The sequence below is a fragment of the Garra rufa genome, chromosome 14, assembly GCF_049309525.1.
Source record: "Garra rufa chromosome 14, GarRuf1.0, whole genome shotgun sequence".
Taxonomy (NCBI): Eukaryota; Metazoa; Chordata; class Actinopteri; order Cypriniformes; family Cyprinidae; genus Garra; species Garra rufa.
Window position 1 is genome coordinate 9,242,633 of NC_133374.1, and position 22,491 is coordinate 9,265,123.

Genomic DNA, 22,491 nt, shown 5'->3' on the forward strand with positions numbered 1-22,491 from the left:
TTCACAACACCTCTGACAGAATGACCCAGGTTTTTTGGGCCAATTCGCTGTCACGGAGCTATAAATTCAAAATAAATATTTATAAACAATGCCAATAAAAGAAGGGAAGACGTGTCACATAACTAATAAAAACAAGTGCTTTGGCCATTTCTGGAAAGCCATTCTGAGCAAGACATTTAGCGTCGTGCTAAATCAAGATCATAAAATGTCAAACACTCTCATTCTAGTACTAAACCAACTTTGTTCTCATAACAAAAGGCATGCAAAGCACATGGTTATGTCAGCCCCGGTGTATTCTGGGGTGTGGCGTAAATCAAATCCCATTGCAGGGTTACTGTTCAATCTGTGACGTGCAATCCAAGCTGATGGATGGCCAGCAAACAGAATGAGCGCATGCTGGCACAGACTGATCCCGTTTCCAGGTCAAGGCAGATTCTTTAGATAACACTCCCAGGAATGCAACAGAATGTGCACCTGGGAACAAGCATTTGTGTACAGACAAAAGGCATTGATAAAACAACAGAAAGGGAATGGATCGAACACAGTCACTCTTTTACAAATACCTCTAAACCTGCCGAACTAGTACACCAGCATTCTGGCTGGTTAGACACAACGGGCTGCATCCGTTTCAGTGCGCCAAAGACGTGTGCTCAGAATACAGAGTGATTGTCTACACCCTCCCTATCCAACCCCTCAAGCCTTTGCCTTCGGCCTACAGCAGATAACTACGAGCCTTGCCAGACCAATTGGTCTCAAAGAACATGTATAACGGAGGAAAATAGTACAAAAATAATGGAAGAAATTGCATTGATCAATATGGCAGAATTTGGCAATGGATTTGTCTAGTCTTTTTGGTTTAGGACTAGCTTAAAAATGCTATTGTTAGCTTATATAATTCACTATTGTTCAAATATATCGCATTTATAGAAAGTAATTGTTTTATTCAGCATTAAATTGGCTTAAGTTAGTTAAGACACTCTAAAAGTAAATTTAAATTTAAAATAAATGCAGTTTTTTTTTGTACTTTCTAATTACCAAAGAATCTTAATGAAAATGTATCACTGTTTTGATCAAAACAATAAGCAGCACAACTGTTTTCAACATTGCTAATGTTTCTTGAGCAACAAATCAGCACATTAGAATGATATCTGCAGGATCATGTGACACTGAAGACTGTAGTAATGAGGCTGAATATTCAGCTTTGCACGACAGTAACAAATTACATTTTAAAATATATTTAGGTATTTTAAATAGTAAAAAAACAGGAATGTTGTGAAAAGAATGACTATATTTATACCAAATAAATCCAGCTTTGGTGAGACCTTTCATAAACAGTTTTCAAAAACTCTCATATCAAACTTAAGCATAGTGCAACTACTCACTCTTTGAGTAATTAAAAAACACAGCTATTCGGCCTTCCTGCATACAAACGTTTTAAACAGTGATGCATCCTGAACGCTAAAGTCATGTTGGATGATAAGAGAGTTTTCCAGATAAGTGCTAGTCGAAACTAACAGTTGGCTGTTTCTCAGACGCCAATCCTAAATCTGAAGAAACACAACAATGTTTGCATTTCTGCTGCTCCTCTCATTTAAAAATCAACAACTGCTGGCAGACAAGACATCTGAAGCCCAAGTAGATAAGCAGGTACTTCTGAGCTTATTCGCATGTTTTAGTGGGCTGTCAATCATCTGATGAGACAGATACCTCACCAGCTGGCTCACATTTAAACATGTTCCAAAGGAAAGACAGATTATACAGTGAAACATAATCATACCAAAGCAGACACAAGGTATGGATCGATATAAACATTTCTAGAAAATAGATATTTATTTATTTGACAGGATTTATGGCTTTGGTTTGATTTATGATGCTCTAGCAGAGAAAAATCTCACTCACTCATAGGGGCTCCAAACAGAACTGTATCCAAAGCCTTGAGCTGTAGTTTCTGAAAGTGACTACGGTCCAGAATCTTCAGGACGGTCTGTGTCAGAGTGACGTTTTTGACTGCCAATCTAGAAAAGAGAAAAATAAATACAGCTGTAAATAAGTGAAGCAGATGTGTTCTGAATTAGAAGCCAGACTTGCTGAGTCAAATAGAAAAATTGAGTTTCAGAGCAAAAGAAGAAACATTTGGTTTTAAATCCATGAATGATGATAAAAGCTGTCAAGTTGGAGTGTCAAGTAACTCTCGTCTCACTAAAAGCAGAAAAAATGCTTGGTTAGGACAAGTGTCAAGTGTTTCCAATCACACTCGGACCAAACTTATTTAACCAGCATGTCAAAAGTTAAGAACACACAGTCTCAAAGTATACCACATCCTGTTCTTTTCTTTAAAGCTTCTGTGTATAATTTATTCACTAGTTGCATCACCAAACAGCACAGATGAACAATTTTGAGGAAAAGAATGGCTTAGCATGAATTCCAGTTGTCTGATATTACACTGGGGTAGAATAAAAGTTATATATCTTATATATACTTGCACACCACCATTCAAAAGTTAATGGTCAGTAGGTTATTTTTTAGAGAAATTAACAATTATGGAGCAAAGATACATTTCACAAATTGCACAAAAAGTGACAGTAAAGACATTTGCAATGTAAATATTTCTAATTCAAACGCTGTTCTGAATTTTCTATAAATCAAGTATCAAATTGTTAGCCTTAAAGGGGTCATCAGATGCCCATTCTCCACAAGTTCATATGATTCTTTAGGGTCTTAATGAAAAGTCTCTAATATACTTTGGTTAAAAATTCTCAGTAGTGTAAAAAACGCCCTTTTACCTTGTCAAAATCAGCTCTGCAAAAATATCAGCTCATTTTATCACATGGGCCCTTTAAATGCAAATGAGCTCTGCTCGCCCCGCCCCTCTCTGCTGAGGGATTACGAGCTGTAATGTTTACTTTAGCCGCATTTAGTGGTGAAACTTGCCAACAAACACATTATTAAGAAAGGCCATTTGCGAAGATGCATAAAAAACCCTTATACTCGCTTTTGCTGTGGGTGAAGCTGTGTACACGAACATGGATGCATATGTAGATCGGGATCGGCGCCTTCCTGTAAAAAACGAAAGTAACGTTGTCCTCTGCCTCTAAAGCGGCTCAGATGTCGGGTGTAAATGACTACTGCTGTGTTCATTATTACATTCAACAACAGAACACCTCAATTGCTCAATTAGAGTCTTTCTCTGCACCCGAGTCGACACAATGGCGATCGTATTCAGACTGTTTCAGCTCGGTGAGGACGGGTCTAAGGTAAGACGCTCATGTCAATCAACTGTGTTTCACCATAATGACAAGAAGCTGAGAAAAGGGGATATTACATTTAAAGATTAAAAAATACCACTGGGTGGATTTTTATCATTGTGGGGTGGTTATGTACACAAACTGCCAACACACATTGATGTTCAAACAACATGTAAAAGTTAGTTTTGCATCCGATGTCCCCTTTAAGGTTTTCTATAAGGCAGTGCAGATATAAATTGTCACATGCTGTCAATTGCAGCTTTACTGAGCACAACAGCTGTGGTCAAAGTTGTGACATAAGCAAAATGCTCTAGGCTATTTAAAAAAAGGGTACTGCTTGTTATGTCTCATCCTGCCTTCCTGTTTCAGTTGAAATTATGTCAACACATAGAATAACGCTGTGTGTTTCAAAGCACTTTCTGGAACTCACCGAGGCATGGAGGTACCATTGAAATTCAACTTCCGGAAGGCTTCCTCATATTGTGTCAGCTCAACGTATTCGATAAGCCACTTCACAACCTCATCCACTGTCCAGTTGTACACTGGGGAAGAAAAAGAACAAAGGTAAAACACAAAGCCAAATTCATGAACATCACGTATCGGAACTCATTTATCAAAACAAGCTGATAAATGCTGTGTAATACAACGTGTGACCAAAAGTGGGTGGCTTTGACTTAAAATGAGTATCCTAATGGAGTTTTTAATTTAGTAAGAATCGTGACAGTTTTTAAAAAACAAATCGTTACATGAGAGGTCTACGGGGAATAGAGCGTATGACTAAGTGTGACAATATCTGATTCTGAAGAAGCTTCTCTTTCATGCTGAATTTATCGGTCTTATCATATGATAAATGATCCTAATCATACTGTGTGATTTTTTCCGCCCTTTAAACATATTGTTTGTATGAGCCTGGTGAGACCTTGGATAAAAGCCAAATATTTCATGTCCGACTGAACTATATTTATTTCAGAACGAGCTTACTCAAACTGGGATTTATGAGGCAACTGCAGGGGATTTATGAGTTAATAAAAGCTAATAAGTAATACAATTAAAGACTAGTAATCTTTAAAAATACTTTACAATGATCAAAAAAACAAAAAAACTAAATGCTTATTTGTTTTCCTACATATCACATGACTTTTTGGGATATTGCTAAGGTTATCTGCCACATTCTGACAATGGAACACGAGGAAATTCACTTAAAACCCAAAAAGATGTTTGCCAGAGGCTAAGATTCATCACAATTAATCAGTTGTCAACAGCAATGACACACTGAGCGATCAAAACTGCCCATGATGTTTGAATGAAAAGGGGAAAAGACACTAAAAATAAAGCATGCAGACCACATTGACAGCTGGCATAAAAACCATCCACTAACATCACATTTTAATGGCGTATAAACATTACACTAACATAAATAACAGAGACATTCACTGTCACACCACATTTGAAAAAAGCAGACACTGTCAGCTCTCAATAAAAACACTGTAAGAGCATATCTCTCTCGCCTGACCCTGGCACAAAACTCTGCTCAGTGTGTGTGTGTGTGTGTGTGCTCGGCTGGGACAGATCAGCTTTCATAGCCTTGGCTTTTCAGCTGTGCTTTGAGGAAGAGCTGCAATGCAGGATAAAACAGACCAGAGAGAGCAATAAAAAAGAGAGAGAGAGAAAATGAGGACCAGAGGAAACTGGGAGAACGTCTGAAGCCTACACAGACATCGTGAAGGGGTTTATACAACCAAAACACATGCATGATGCAATTATGCTATCCCATAATACAATGTGTTTGACTTGACACTTTATTTCCAGATTAATGAAATGCAAATGGTAAGTGTGAGTTTTCAGTCACAGACAGACAGACAGACAGATAGATAGATAGATAGATAGATAGATAGATAGTAGGGGTGGGCGGTACACCGGTGTCATAATCATCACCGGTGTGACATTGCACCACTAGGGATGCACCGGTTGACCGGCCATAAATCGAAACCGGCCGGTTTTTGCATCTAACGCGCGATCGGCCGTTTTTTTTCCGGAAGTGTGTACGCGGGCCGCGGCATTCGATTCATTCAGAAACATGTCACTTGTGTGGAGGTTTTTCGAAATCTGTGAGCAGGACGTGAAGATTGCAATCTGCAATGTCTGGAAAGGACAGCCGCTTTCCTGTGCTCGCTGAAGTTGCGCGAGCGTACCTGTCCTCGCCCTGCACAAGCGCGGACAGCGAACGTTTGTTCAGCTCAGCTGCTCATGTGACAGATGAAAAAAGAAACAGACTCACTTGTGACAAAGCTGAGATGCTTCTTTTTGTAAAAAAAACAAGCATTACTTTACTTTTGAAAAGCCAAAAATAAAAGTCTGTTCTGTTAAGAATGATTATTATTATTTTACATTAAAATGCCTGTTGGCTTACTGTTTTACTTTACTAAAAGCATGTTTTACTTATTAAACTGTTTTTAATTTAATTTTTTTTTTTTAATTTAATTTCAGATGTCAGATGCTATTGATTCAATAGCCAAAGCCAGTTTGGCCTGTTAAATACAAAATAAACATGTTTATGTTGTTTACTTGCATAACTTCTTGTTTTTGAAAAAAAATCGGAAATCGGTATCGGAATCGGCCAGCTTGCTTATAAAAAAAATCGATATCGGAATCGGCCATTAAAAATCATGATCGGTGCATCACTATGCGCCACGACATGGATTTTCTAATACCGTAATAAATCAATTATGTGCCTTGAACGGCTACGTAGCCAAATCACAAAATTGGCGCGATATTTAGTTGAGCTCCATATTTTTTTTCTTACCGGCGCACCAACTTATATTCTAATATTGTATAGAATTTTCGCACTTTCAATATGCAGGGTATAGAAATCGCTTTTAAATGAGTGCTCCCGCTGTTTACTTTTACTTTAGATTTTACTTTCGATTACTCTGTGTAAAGGGAGCAGCACATCTTATAATAGATATTTGTCAGTGAGTACAAGATTGCAGCAAATCCTCCAGTCTATTTTTGTCATCTCTCTTTACTTTCGACCCATGATCATTCAAATCTAAAGGTCATTGTACACTGAGTCCGATTTTCGTATGCGTTTTTTTTTTTTTTTTAGTTTTCTCATATTCGCCATCCTTATCAAAATGCTTATTATGGATGCGAAAATGCAGAAAATCAAACACGATCCGAATTTTATGACGGACGAAAGTTTCAGAGGCAGTGTGTAAACTCGATTAACATAACCTGTATTTTTTTTTTTAACGTGCAAAAACCTTGGACGAAAATTTCGTACTCATGTGTGCAATGACATTAACTCCAGCAGCTCGTGTTGGATGCAGGGTTGCCAAGTCCGTGTTTTTCCCCACTGAATTGGTCCACTTTTAAACTGTTGCCATGGGTTGATTTCCCCCAGTTATTTAAAGGTTTTAAATATTGCAGAAATCAAATGTCAATAAAAAAAAAAATTCTTTTGTTGTACACTGTTATGTAAAATCTTTAGGTTTTTTGCAAAATAAATATGTTGAGAATGCATAATACTCTCCCATGTTTCTTTTTGATAAGGATACCTACCATTTACTTATTATATTCTAAAAATATTAACTTTATTCACATACTAAAGGGACAGGACAGGCTACTCCTCCCAAAACTTTCCAAAAAAAGTAATACCGTGATATTATACAGTCACCGTTCAAAAGATGAAAAATAGTTATATTAATTTTAGGTCATATCGCCCACCCCTAATAGATAGACAGACAGAAAGACAGAGATACAGAATGACTGAAAGACAGACAGACAGACAGACAGACAGACATAATGACAGACAGACAGAAAGACAGTCAGACAGAATGACTGAAAGACAGACAGACAGACAGACAGAATGACCGAAAGACAGACAGAATGACCGAAAAACAGACAGACAGACAGAATGACTGAAAGACAGACAGACAGACAAAATGACTGAAGGACAGACAGAATGACCGAAAAACAGACAAAATGACTGAAAGATAGACAGACAGAAGACATAATGACTGAAAGATATACAGACAGACAAAAAAAAAAAAAAAACTTCTGTAACATTATAAATGTATTTCCTGTCACTTTTGATCAATTTATGCACTTGCTAAAGGAAAAAATAAATAAAAAAAATAATAAAATAAAAATAAAATGAATGAATGAATCTTACAGACTCCAAACTTTTAAATGGTAATGTAAATAAACCTTTATTGCACTAAATTATCACTGCATCAATTTTAATGGGTTAATTAATGATGCAGTTACAATTTGTTTCTTGCTTTCAATGTAGGCAATATAGATACATTTCCACCAAACTGACAAGATGGTTGCTGAACTAGTATTTTCTGTTACCTTGCATGGTTTCGTTCATGATTTCAGAATTAGGTCATCAAACACTCATGTTGACATCAGCCTCTTCCCTTTACAACTAAATATATGGGAACTGTCTTGTCTTTCATACTGAAACTCGATAGGCTAATTTATGTTGTCCTAACTTCACACTACTATATGGTTACTTAATTCACCACCGTTTCTTTTCTCCATTCAAAAACAAACCTGATACATTTCAGTCCACAATCAGTGCGTTGTGCAGAAGTATATTGCAGCAAGCAGCACACTTTTATTCCCTTTTAGCATTAGTTTTACCAAGGCCACATTCATGGCTGTATATTTATGAGCGGGGCGCATGTGTACTAGAGTAGATCTGGAGTTTATCTGGATTTGGACGAGGTGTTGAAAACAACTGAAAAGTGGCTCCCTACGTGTTCACACTCCTGCTGTTAAGAGGCCTATTTAAGTTAACACTTAACACAAGCTCTACAAAAAGTACTATGCACTAGTATTATGATTGTTCCATGTTACTTTGAGATATACATACAGTATATTATATATTATTATTATTGCTACTAGAAAATATAAATAAGAAATATTTCAGATGCAAAACGTCACTGTAAAAATGACACTGTATAATAAAGAGTCACAACTGGACAGTTTCACTGTAAAATAAAAACTATACAGCAGTTATAATTTTTCCATATTCCCTTTCTATCATATTAACATGGTAAAGCAACTTAAAAGAAAACCATGTTATTATGACACATGCCCAAAATGAAACTGTAAAATTAATTTGGGATATATTTTAAATACCTACTTTAAATACCCATTTTCTCTGCAGCATTTCAGTTCAAGGCACATTGTGCAGTCAACTGGAAAAAAAAAAAACCTGACATAAAAAAATCTGACTCGGATGTTTTAAAGTCAGCAAAAACCTTCTAAGAATGTGAGTCTGCATTAGTAAAGGTCAACTTATGAGCGGTTTCTCATGAAAAGGTAGAACATCTTCCACATTGCATGTGAGAAAAGCATGACAAGCTGTGTTTTTTTTTTTTTTTTTTGCATTAATGGCTCATTATGAAACTCTTACCTTCTGAACTCTTCCAGGTGTTCCACAGGTCCTCCACACTTATGAGTTGGTCATCACCGTGGAAACTGTTGTGCTTGGCTTTGGGGTCATGGTAGTTGAGGTCCTCTCTTAAAAACTGTTGGATAACAGGGAACAAAATTAAATCCATTCCAATTAGCAGCTCAAGGACAGCAGTGCACTCAGAAGAAAGTGAAAACTCTGAATGTGATTCTCCACTAGCAGAGATTTTTGTATATTTTTCCTTTATAAAGACCTTGAGAGCAGATATCTATTTATTTTTATATTTCCTTAAAGACCTTGAGATGGAGATGGGCAGAAGAATTTGGTCATGTATAACAGCACAAACTGACACAAGCAGAGAATTAATGCAACCCTTAAAAAGTACTATAATGTTACCATGGCATATTGAAGATGGCAGATGTCAATAAAACACTATAAATATAAATTAAAATATTTAAATTAAAATAATATTATAAAAACAATTAAATGACAAATAAAACACCATAAATAAAAAAAAAATATTAAAATAAAACTATATAAAACAATATTATGAAAATAAATAAAAAATAAATAAAATAAAAAATAAAATAAAAATACCAAAAATAAAATGTTTGAGTTATATAAAAATATTACAAAACAATATTCTAGAAACAACAATCACAAGACAAATAAAATACCATAAATAAACAAATATTAAAATAAAACTATATAAAACTATTACGAAAATAAATTAAAAATCATTAAAAAAAATCTATAAAATAAAATAAAAATACCAAAAATAACAATTTAACAATATTACAAAATAATAATATGTTAAAATAAATAAATAAATAAAATAATATTATTGCTAATGGATGACAGAAGCCTTTACAGCCTTAACAGATACTACACAGCAACTTCGATTTTAACCTGGCTATGACAAGCAATACTACATTTTGTTGGTTGCTTGGTTTCCAAGCCGTAAGTCCTACCAACACCGAGAAATTACTAGACTGAAAATGACCATTTGTTTGACCATCATGAGCAAATGACCAGAACTTAATTCAATGACAATAAACTGTTGACTCTAGGGAACATTTACCAGAAAACCCAAGTCATTGGACAGGGTCTATCTTACACACAAACGTTTTAAGATATTCTGGGTCTATTATTGCTGTTGAGTGTTCTGAACACTTAGAGAGCAAAGGCTCTATTTGCTCAGACACAGCAGATGGCAAAAATGATTATACAACAGAAGGTTTGAGTGCAGTTCACAGGGTATTTAAAAAGGTAAAGAGCTTCAAACTGTGGTTGAACTGCAACCTCTGTGGGAGATTTGTCATAAACGTGTAAACATTTAGATAGACACCAACCACACCTGCAAATTTGTTGTTTTAACAGTATTCAAAAATGCTTTTGACTGACACTTAGAGATACGTGGCTTTTGTTCCCACAGTGGCAATAAATAAAATCCACAAAGTCACAGGAAATGTCATCAGCGAGCTGTTAAAAAAGAAAATGAGTCATGGATTTCAGACACAGGCCAAGACATTCATCGACATGCCCACTCAAAGACAAGTGTCGAGCAAGACTGCTGTGTGGACACAGACACTCACCGTAGCGCAACCATTTCTAACGGTCATATTTGGTGATTGTACACTGCACTACATTCCATCAAATCATCATTTTGAGATTTTGGAAAACAACTCTCAAAAGAATACCAGGATGCTTGCCACTTTGTCGGATTTGTCTTGATGCTGCTTCGAGAAGGCTGGATGCAGCAGGACAGCACGCCTACACAACATATCGCTCTACTGAAAGGATGCCAGGAAGGGGCAGGCCCTGCGTATGCTTCCAAAACAACACCCAACCGACATGATGACCGGCTTTCCTCGGGCAAGCGGCCATCAGTACAAAAGCAGCAGCAGAGATTTTGGATATCATTCATAAAAGAGAGATGGTATAAGAGGCAAATGTGTCAGTTTACTGCTTGGGAACATATTGCTGAAAGAATAAACTGCCCTAGTGTGTCGGGAATTGTCTTTTATTGTGGTTTTGAGTGGGCTAGTTCTGTTCAATGATTGCTAGTGGGCTAATTCACACTGGTAGCTGCTAGGCTAACTCAATGTGGGTGAAAGAGAAAAACAGATCACAATATAAATGGAACAACGCAGGCTCACTGAAAAACATTTAATACTTAACATGTATAAAATAATAGTCTAAACTTTTAACATTTTATTGAACCTTATATAATATATTCAAAATCTACTGAAAAATATTTGGAAGCCCAAACTGAGCAAAAATATGCAAATTGGTGCAAATTGGTGGGGGGCCCTGGACAGTATTTATATCATTATTTGCCTCTGATCCACCGCAATGTCCAACTGTCCTGAGCGCAACCTGTCACGCGTATTCACAGTGAAGAAAGATCGCTTCCACAGAAATGAACAATGGTTTAAATACAGTTCAGTTTCTTGCACAGACCAACCTTTCATGTGTTAAGATCTTAATGCATCGTCATGAGCTGGAGGGTTTAATTTGGTTTTGTCTTTGTATGTTTTTTTGACTCTCAAAGCCGTGGATCCCACTGACTACCATTATATGACTGACAGACTGCAACGGTTTGAGCTAAAAATCTTTGTTTGTGTTCTACTGAAGAAACAAAGTCACCTACATCTCGGATGCCCTGTGGGTAAGCAGATAAACATCAAATTTTTATTTTTGGGTGAACTAACCAACAAAAGTAATATTATGATAAGAGATTTTGGCAATATCACCCACCCCTAACTGCATCTATTAACAACTACTGCATTAAAACATTCAAATAAAGTAATTGACAAATTGGTTGTTGGATGACTGGCATCATAACTATTTTCACTTATCCTTACTCCTGACTAGTTGTGAAACTAATGCCTCAAGTGTATTTCTCCATCTCAGTAACATCTGAGATGTGACCTGTGATAGCAGCTGAGAAAACGAGCAAAAATGTAATTTCACAAGGCTAGTCTGCATGTCATTTCCCTCGGCATTGAAACATTGACTAATGCATTCCCTCATAACCAGCAGGGCAAAAGTCTTTAAGATGAGGGTCAAAAATCACATGACAAAAGTCTAATCTCTCGTAATCAGTGGATTTATTTAGTAACAGGTCAGGCTGATCCTAGATGAGCACTCTTTCTACGAGACACCTACACATGGGTCTGAATTAGTGGTTATGGCCTCTGGAGAGCACCTGACTCAGAATAGCAGAGTGAGATGGCTTCTGGTTTCCTGCAGAAATGTTTCCTGCATCTTACAGCCCAAAGAGCAAAATAACACCAACCATGACACACATTGCTGCACCACGTCACACAGGCTGACACGATTCATTGTGTACTAATGGTTCAGCAAGCCCAGATCACTGGAAAGTAGAGCTGCACGATTCTGAATAAAATGAGAATCACGATTTTTTTGCTCAGAATAAAGATCACGATTCTCTCACGATTCTGGAGAACTTTTTTATTTTAAAGATTTACCCCTGAACATTAGGTTATCAAACAACAGTATAGCAGTGAAATAAGACAAAATAAACGTTGCTTTAAATTTAAAGAAATGTAATGAAAAATAATGTAATAATGTAAACAAAACAAAAATCACCATTAAACATAAAATAAACATACAAAGATATTATGTCAGAGTAAAGCGATTTAAAGATTCTTAGCTAGAAACACTAGCCTATCAATATTTTATGGCTGTCACCATCCACTCTGTGGGATGCCAAAGTTTACTTCACCATTTTACAAATAAATCCTAATCTAATCATGACAAACTATATATCGTTGGAAAGGTCTAAGGCTCCTAAATAGATATTTGACTTTTTTTTTTGTGTTACAAATTATGTAGGAAAATAATGACAAGAGTGCACCTCAAAAATCTACTTCATAACAGGAGTTCTGACCATTTTCACAAACAGACATTCTTGTTGCCTTTTTCCCTATTACACATTAGAAATAATAAGAAATGATATATCAGATGAAAACTTCATTTCAAAATTCATCCTTTGGAATGTCATTTTAAAATCAGACATTGAATTAACATGGAAAATGTACATCAAAATCATATTACTAAATGTTCTTGGCCATGAATTATAAAGATTAAAGATTCAATTCTTCATTTTCACGTCTCTGTTCAAAAATGGCAGTAACAGTTAAGGGGTTAATGGATCATCATGCTCATATATGGATCCATTGCTCTGCTGGTCCATAAATCTGGCACGATCAAAGTACTCTTTCAATATTCAAAGTGCTAATAGAGACCGAATTTTCCAAGCATGATACAGAGCTATCTACACAACTACACAACTTATAGCCTACATACTAATAACAGCCTAGATATTTTATGCAGCTTAATTTGCACGCATTGGGGAGTCGCTCTCTAAAAGCAGGGTATTAAAATTGCTTTTGAATGCGCGTGCAGGTTTTACTTTTGGTTTCGTTTTAATGACCGCGTGAAACTTTCGGCGGCGCTGAGCGTGCATTCTACAATACAAGTGATTACTTTAACAAAACCATTTGAAAGTGGGTGGACACCAACGGGATTTTGAAAAGCGTGTCCCCAGTGGAAATTACGCCCCTGCGTGAGTGGGACTCTGCCGCTGAGTTATCATTTGATGTGAATGAATGCCGCGTTGTACAGTATATTGAGACAGAGGCGCCATGATTTGCATCTGACAGAATGTGCGCTGAAGATGAAGTTTAAATGGTTATGTAATGTTGGAGAGAACGGTCGAACCTGTCACTGCATCAGCTCACAGCAGTCTGTGCAGTAATAAGGCTAGCAAAAGTTTTGTAAAATATAAATAAAATATAATTGGCTGAATCGTATAAATGCTGGATTAAGATTGTGAGGGGGGTCGAATCGAGATCGCTATCTTTTAACGATTAATTGTGCAGCTCTACTGGAAAGAGCATTAGACAGGACGAATTAGCCAAATCTTATTATTTACAGCCATCGATTAAAAGGATGCAGTTGACTAAAACTGACGGTCTGCTTCAGAGAAAAAAAAAAAAAATCCCATTTCCTCCATACATAAAATAAGCCAAACTCCTAGTAAAGAACTACATAAACCTTTATCCAATAATCACAGAAAAAACAAACAAACATAAAATAAAATATAAATAATTCTGATTAACCTGTAAACAATATTATTGTTAGAATAGGAATATTGATTTACAACACAGTTTCATTAATAAAAGATTAATGAAAGAATTTATTTAATAGTTGATTAATAAAAGAATTACAGTCTTGCAGATATATTATGCATCTTTCTACGCTATTAATCAAAGTTTAGCTAAAACTTGGATTTCCAAAACCATGGCAGTTGTACCCAATAGTGTAAATGACCGATTGTAAAATGAAAAACATCAAATAAACCGAATTTCACAAGCAGCAACAAGCATCAGGGTATGTATTAACCTGCTACAGATTACTTATTCACCCTCATGCTGACTTAAAAAAATAAATAAGATGAATCAGCTGCTTAGAATAGAACAAAGGTCAATCAACTGTGTAACTAACCAAAAGTTAGCCACTCAGAAGAAAGTTTAAAAGTAATTCACTGACCCCATCGGTTTCTAAAACGTCCACATTCCCATTGGCATCATCGTCCATTTGCTTGTGAATGCTGCGGATGGCCTCAAAACTGAGGATGGCGATCTCATCCTGGCAAAGCAGCTCGTCAATACGGCAAAGCTCTGAAGAAAAGAGACACGTTAGTGAGACACTAAAATCAACCAGGCTGAAAACAAGCCAAATTCTTAAATTACCTCATTTATTAAGGTTACAAAGCATATTCCTAATCTTTGTAATCTTTAAACAAAACGTAACACTTTGTTTTTCCTCTGAAACAACTTTTCTTTCCCTGTGATGTCACTAAGGCCATACAACCAATAATACTTAACTTTGACACAAAAGCTGGTATCTTTGAGAGTAGGCCGACAGCTGACATAAAGCTGATATACAAATTACACACCATTTAATTTAAAAACAGCAAATAACAGGCATAATAGACCTTTTTCACAGAAACCGGAAATACCCAATCGCAGGATATGCAGACTTCCTGTGTAATGTCAACACAGCAGAAAGCCGGGTAATTTAAAATTAAAATGGAGAGAGTCTACACAACTTCCCTCGCTGGTTTGCCAAAGATAACTTTTGCCGACCTGATAAGAGTCGTGGAGGAAAACTCCGTCACAAATAGGAACAAATTGGATAAAGGATATACATTTTTCCACTAAGAGTTTATCCGGGACGTTCTAAAACGCTTAACGTGGCTTAACATACGTAAAAAACGACCAGGAAACCCCAAATTTCTGTCATACCTTACTTGGAACAAACACTAACTACTATCAAAAGAACGAGCCCTTATTCCACAGATAAAGTGTATAATATCACGTTAAGCATTTTCTCCCCCATAGAAGCCCATTATAAGGAAACAGCTTGGTTTAACTTACCTTAACAGCGACCAGGGAAGACCAAACTTCTGTTAAATTTCACTTATAATAAACACTTTCTGTTCTCAAAAGAACGAGATCTCATTCAGCATATAAAGTGATCGCCCCCCCATAGAAGTCCATTATACAAAAAAAAAAGCTTAACGTGGCTTAAAATTTTACTTATAATAAACACTTTCTGCTGTCAAAAGAATGAGCTCTTATTCAGCATATAAAGTGAATAATATAAAGTGAATAATATCACGCTTTTCTCCCTATAGAACTCCATTAAGGAAAAAGCTTAACATGGTTTGTTATAATGGACTTCTATGGGGGGCGATCACTTTATATGCTGAATAAGAGCTCGTTCTTTTGGCAGCAGTAAGTATTTATTATAAGTCAAATTTAACAGAAGTTTGGTTTTCCCTGGTCGCTGTTGAGGTAAGTTAAACCACGTTAAGCTGTTTCCTTATAATGGGCTTCTATGGGGGAGAAAACGCTTAACGTGATATTATTCACTTTATCTGTGGAATAAGGGCTCGTTCTTTTGATAGTAGTTAAATGTTTGTTCCAAGTAAGGTTTGACAGAAACTTGGGGTTGCCTGGTCGTTTTTTTACATACATTAAGCCACGTTAAGCGTTTTTCACGTTGTTTAACTGGTTACCGGCATACCGGGGCGGAAATAGGTTTACACAGCAATTACGTATTTCCGGTGCAAAATACGGAAGTTGTGAGAAAGGTCTATAATTGCTGCAATTACATGTCTATTTTACATAATACTTAGAAAATTAGACAAATAATGTGAAAATTAATCAACGTGAAAAAATATATAATTTTACATACTAATAATAGAATGGTAAATGCTATATTACTTTTTCATATGCAATTTATTTTCTTTAAATGTTAATAACATATTAGATAAATTTATTAAAAACGTAATGATGCAAAAAATTAAAAAAGAGTTGATATACATTTCAGTCTTGGTGATGTTTTAGTCAACCAATAATTGTTCTGCCAAAGTATTATTAAGACTAGGTCCATCCTGGTATCAAACATCCACTTTTTACAACTTTACAATTCCTGATGATAAAATAAAGCCTTTTTGTATCATTTTTCTAGTTTATCATCAAGTTTCACACACTAACACATCAAACTACATAAGTAAAATTATGGAAGTAGAGTTGCAAAAGGAAATTCACGATTTCTAAGTTCTAAGTACTCATTTATCAGATGCTTTTATCACTTACGTTATGTTACACATAACCAGTGCAATTTAGGATTAAGTGCTTTGCTTAATGTCACAATTAGGGATGCACCGGTTGACCGGCCATAAATCGAAACCGGTTTTCGTTTTTATCCCGGCCGGTTTTTTTCCGGAAGTGTGTACGCGGGCCGCGGCATTCGATCCATTCAGAAACATGTCACTTGTGTGTCGGTTTTTCGAAATCTGTGAGCAGGACGTGAAGATTGCAATCTGCAATGTCTGCAAAGGACAGCCGCTTTTCTGTGCTCGCTGAAGTTGCGCAAGCGTACCTGTCCTCGCCCTGCACAAGCGCAGACAGCGAACGTTTGTTCAGCTCAGCTTCTCACGTGACAGATGAAAAAAGAAACAGACTCACTTGTGACAAAGCTGAGATGCTTATTTTTGTAAAAAGCATTACTTTACTTTTGAAAAGCCAAAAATAAAAGTCTGTTCTGTTAAGAATGATTATTATTATTTTACATTAAAATGCCTGTTGGCTTGCTGTTTTACTTATTAAACTGTATTTACTTTCATATTTTTTATTTATTATTTAATTTCAGATGTCAGATGCTATTGATTCAATAACCAAAGCCAGATTGGCCTGTTAAATACTAAATAAACATGTTGTTTATGTTGTTTACTTGCATAACTTCTTGTTTTTGAAAAAATCGGAAATCGGTATCGGAATCGGCCAGCTTGCTTTTAAAAAATCGGTATCGGAATCGGCCATGAAAAATCATGATCGGTGCATCCCTAGTCACAATGGTAAAAGATCCTTGTGGCAGGGCTCGAAATTGCGACCGTTTTGGTCGTGACAGTGCGTCGGTGCATACGAGACAGAGCAAGCGCGGGTTCATGTAGATGTATTTGGAGGATGTGTTGGTCCTTATTTTTGACCAGTCAGATTTTTTTAAGTTCAAAATCGCTCTCATTGATTGCTTACTGCTTAACCCACTCTCTCCAAACGCATTTAATGAGCAGTGGAATGTTTAGAGAGAAAGTGTAATATCAGAAATCACACCAAATCAAGCAAAATATTATTATGTATTAACATTATAAAAACTATAAACATAGCTATAAGTTAGTTACCCTGACTCCAAAACTAATCATTTAAATGTAACGGTATTCAGAACAGAACAGGAATGAAACTAAATATATAAAGTTAAGAAACCCAAAAAATTAAATAAAATAAACTAAAAATACCAGGAGTTGGGCTCATGTACCTCTGTAATTCGGCACAAATCCAAGTGTTTCCATATTCCCAATGTATTTGAATGATAAACTGTTATTTATAATGTATTATAAATTATATATAATAAATTATATTATATAACGTATTGTGCGTTCGTATTTAAAAAAAAACAAAAAAAAAACATTCTCGTTTTTTGTTCCAAGGTCTGTTCGTTATGGTAAAACAATGAAAAAGGCATATTTGGTGTAGTTTAATCTAATTTAAAATTATTTTACTTTTTTTCTGCTGTCTTAGTATGCCTCATTTATATCGCAATCGATATCGCAATCTCAGCATCGTGATGTCTATCGGCCATCGGCGATGGACGATGGCATCGTCTATCGACCCAACCCTAATCGGTGCATTACTAAAAAAGAAATTGGGTGCTCCTAATTTTTTTTTTTTGGTTGCTCCTAACTTTTTGAAGTTGGGAGCACCAGAGCTACCAAGTAAAAAAGTTAATTCTGAGCCCTGTTGTGGGTTACAAAACTTCAACCTTTCGGTTACCAGCCAATATCTATTACCATTACACTAACCTACAACACTAGAAGCTTCATTGGCATTTAAATGAGAACTAGTGCATTCAACAGGACCACATCAAACAATAAAAGAGCACCTCTTTGGAAATAAAGGTGAGACAAAAAGCCAATATGGCTTGTTGCCTTAGCAATAGTTAGAGTAATTTAACTGTCGGGGGCCACAAAGCACTCTTTAATGAGAACATTGCATACTAATTAAGACTGTCTGTGTTTAGAATGATAGCACCAGATCCAATTTCAGAAATCAGAGGTGCTCCTAAACAGTCTTCTTCAAATCCAAGTGTGTCCATGGAGGTTTCCAACTCCATCTATGAGGTTGGCTAAAAATAGCCCGGCTGTGGTATTAACTAAAACTAGCAAACAACTATTTTTAGGCCGCAAATCTGTACAGCTGTTGTGTTACCACACTCAAGGTTCCAAGGGCCAGCTCTGACTTGTGCTGAGAGAACCTGCAGTAGTTTGTGGGAATGTTCACAAGTGGGAACTTTATCAGATCAGAGCGTGTGGTACTACAGAGACTGATGTATCCGGTATGTTTGTGTACATCAGAGTGTTATAACACAAAGGAACCGGTCCAAGAGACCCATGAGCTGCAAAAATAAACCTTGGAATCGGTCTTGTTATAACACAAGACACGCCGTTTAGAAACATAAGCAGAGACGTCTTAAAGCTCTCCAAGAACAGAGACAGAAGTCTATATGAGCCTATCAAAGTCACCCTGAAGGCTTGGTAGATGATTGTGAACCAGGTTAGAGGGGGTGGATAAATGGAAGAGAAGCATATCTGGTTTCGGAAATGCATCACTTACCAAACAGAATTAACTACAACCTTTATATTAGATGTATCGTCTTAAATACCAGGCTGTACTCAAAACAAATTGAGCAAACAAGAAGAAATTAAGCAATGTTAAACATGTTGCTCAACTGCTTATCCGGGGTGATGTAATTGCACGTTATGAGCAATGACATATTGCGGTTTCTATTTGGTTGTAACATGCTACTCTCCCGCCTAGTAACTCCTGTGATCAAGTAGAAGTGCCACTGTTACTGAAGGTTGATATAGCAAAAAAGCCCACCTCAAAAAAAAAACAAAAAAACTTTTACTATTTGAGTACACTCTCGTTCAAAAGTTTAGGATTAGTAATATTTGTTATTGTTTTTAAAGAATTTCAAAAAGCTTTTCTACTGTAATACATTTTTAAATATAATTTATTCCTGTGATGCAAAAATTATTTTTCAGCAGTCATTACATCAGTAGTCTCAGCCTCAGAAGTCACGCCCACGGAACGTTGGCTAAACGTCTGATACATATGGTACACTTAACTGGAAACACTTCAGGAATGTCGAAGTCGTCATCTGATTCGTTGAATTTGACCGGATTTCCAGGAGACGCGAGTGTCGCGTTTATATTCGGTCCGCCGGGAAACAAAGCGCAGACTGATTAATTCAGCGTTTTGCTAAAAGGTGCTTATGCAGACGCCATTGTTGTTATACACATTTGCCACGTTCGCGAACAAATTACTGATTTACTGCTTGTTCTCCCTCTTCTTCGTTATCTTTCAATGCTGGTTATTTCAATGACTGACTTGTTGCACGCTAGTCTGTTGTTGTGGGAGCATCTCCACGCCCCGAAACGTGACACTGAACGAAACGAACTGTGATTGGTTGTTTGACATGTCGATCAAACGGTCTTATGGGCGGGCCTTGGCCAACTAAAGCTTCCATGAATTCCAGACCTTCAGCCGTCAGTCTGAAGGTCTGGCTACGCGAGACTATTACATCAGTATCCAGTGTCACATGATCCTTGGAAATCATTCTTATATTTACTTCAGAACAAGTAAATAAATACAGTGAGGGAAAAAAAAATATTTACCCACTGACAAAGAAATGATGAGTCTATAATTTTAATGGTAGGTTTATTTTAACAGTGAGAGACAACAACAAAAAAATCCACAAAAACGCATTTTTAAAAAGTCATAAATTGATATGCATTTTTAATAAGTGAAAGAAGTATTTGATCCCCTATCAATCTGCAAGATTTCTAGCTCCAAGGTGTCTTTTACACAGGTAACAAGATGAGATTAGGAGGGCTTTCTTATAGAGAGGGCTCCTAATCTCAGGACAACTGCACCGGATCAAAGGGACGATGCGGACCTGGTGGCCAACTACAAGAAACCTCTGTGATTGCCAACAAGGGTTTTGCCACTAAGCCATGTTTTGCAAATACTTATTTCACTCATTAAAATGCAAAATCAAAACTTTTTTGAAATGCGTTTTTCTGGATTTTTTGTTGTTATTGTTGTCTCTCACTGTTCAAATAAACCTACCATTAAAATTCTAGACTGATCTTTTTTTTTTTTTTGCCAGTGGGCAAACATACAAAATCAACAGTAGATCAAACCATTTTTTTCACTCACTGTATACAAAAAAAATAAAATAAAAAATAATAATAATAATAATCCAAGAAAAAAATGCCTTTCAACTAGAATGGATCAAAAATATTTATAAAAATCATATTGAATTATAACTTAACTTTCAGGCTACAAAAGCTTGACTGCATTTCATGATATATCAGTAAATATCAAACAATAAATCAAACCACGACACAAGTTTGCAAAATTGCCACAAGAACGCATTGCACAACCTGTCAGTTCTCTTTTTCAGGTCAACTACAATCATGCAGAACAACAGTTTACAGAAAACTGAGCTAGTTAGTCCAGCAGTTGTCATGCTTATAGCCAACTACCAATATCAGAGGTAAGAAACTCTATCGACACACTGATTACAGTCATAGCAACAACAACAACAACAACAACAACAAAAATTAATAGGAAGAATGGGACAGCAAGCAAGGCTTTTGCATACTGGCTTTAGGTTACTATGTCCATAAAGTTTTATATAACCTGAACAGGCCTAAGATCAAAAGCACTGGTCAAAGCCATGAACACGGCCTTTGTAAGAAACCTGACTCTCTGTATCTAATCAGGGATACAGTTATGTAATGCAAAAGTCCCTTTGCAACAACAGTAAAAGTCTAGCTAGTCAAAACAATTAATGATATAAACTTAACAGATAACCTCTCTAAAAAAGAAAGCAAGCCAACAAAAAGCCACTAGTAATTTTCTGTCAAACTGCTGTTATATAACAGACAGGACTCGGGAGATGAGGGACCAGTTGTCATTATGAGGACGCTGTGGACCGGCACACCAACTGTAGCTCATGGGATATTGTCTTCTCCAACAGAACTGGAAACAAATCCAGGCCAGTGGCATGATTATAGTTTACTCTGTGAAGCCTGACCATCAGCCTCAGGGGACACTGTGCTCTATTGGTGCGGTTCTCAGACCTGACACGGACAGGAAGTTCCAAAGATCAAGGCCTACTGAGGTGTGGTGGGTACAGATCCTCTCTACTGAAGCTTGAGAGAGTTTTTGACCACAGACATTTTTAATAAAATGCGGAAAGAGCTGCATTTTTAGGAAACACACTACAAAAGGGTTTCAAAGGTTTAGGCTTGGTAAGGTTATTTTAATGTTTTTTGAAAGTATTCTCTTATGCTCAAGACATTATATATTCATGGCATATTCCTGTGAAGCAAAGCTGAATTTTCAGCACCATTACTCAAGGCTTCAGTGTCACATGATACAGCAAAATTCATTTTAATAGGCTGATCTGGTAGCCTGGAAAAAATCCAGACCCTAATCTATTAAGATTAAGGGTCTGGCATCGAGCAAGAAAAGGGCCTTACTCGAGGGGCGGCACCAAGCATGCATTTGAAACTCTCACTGCACGCAATTTGATAATGCCACGACCAATCACTAAGTTTTCACTAAGCCCCATTCGCTTAGCTACCAGCGGAGCTAACTGATAGATTAAACTCTTGCCGTATCCAGTCAGAAAAACAGCAAAAACGTCCTTCTTGCAAAGGAACGAACCTGAGTTATGTGGTCAGGACCGTGGCGCGAGCTGCCTTTTAAATATATTTTGATGATTGCACCTGATGCACCTTCACCGTCCTCTCCGTCACCTCAGATACTGCGAGATTATACCTATGGTCACGTTCAGATGTCAGTAAACGTTATTTTTTTTCAGCACGGATTTGGCTTAAAAGCATGAGTGGTTAAGCCTATATGTGTGCAGCGATGTGAAGATCAGCTGTTAAAATGAACCATCCATTCATCATATTATCATGCAAAACTTAGAATTAAAATAATTGTAATAGGAAGATCGTGTGCGGTTAGCTAAATCAGAGAACAAATATAGGTATATATTTAAAACATTAAAGTTTAACATTAATCTTCAGCTCTTAAACTTTTATGTAAATGATTGAAAGTTTTTATATTATCTGTTGTATAT

General features: G+C 36.4%; 1 protein-coding gene across 3 annotated transcripts in view; it reads right to left on the reverse strand.

Moving 5' to 3' along the window:
- stim1a (stromal interaction molecule 1a) overlaps nt 1–22,491 on the reverse strand; it is a 49,854-nt gene that overhangs the window by 22,062 nt on the left and 5,301 nt on the right. For all 3 annotated transcript variants that reach the window (XM_073817528.1, XM_073817526.1, XM_073817527.1), the window contains exons 3-6: nt 14,254–14,384; nt 8,674–8,788; nt 3,676–3,787; nt 1,900–2,015 (exon numbers count right to left, since the gene is read on the reverse strand). In XM_073817528.1, coding sequence (XP_073673629.1) covers nt 1,900–2,015; nt 3,676–3,787; nt 8,674–8,788; nt 14,254–14,384 — 474 coding nt within the window. The remainder of the gene's footprint in view (nt 1–1,899; nt 2,016–3,675; nt 3,788–8,673; nt 8,789–14,253; nt 14,385–22,491) is intronic.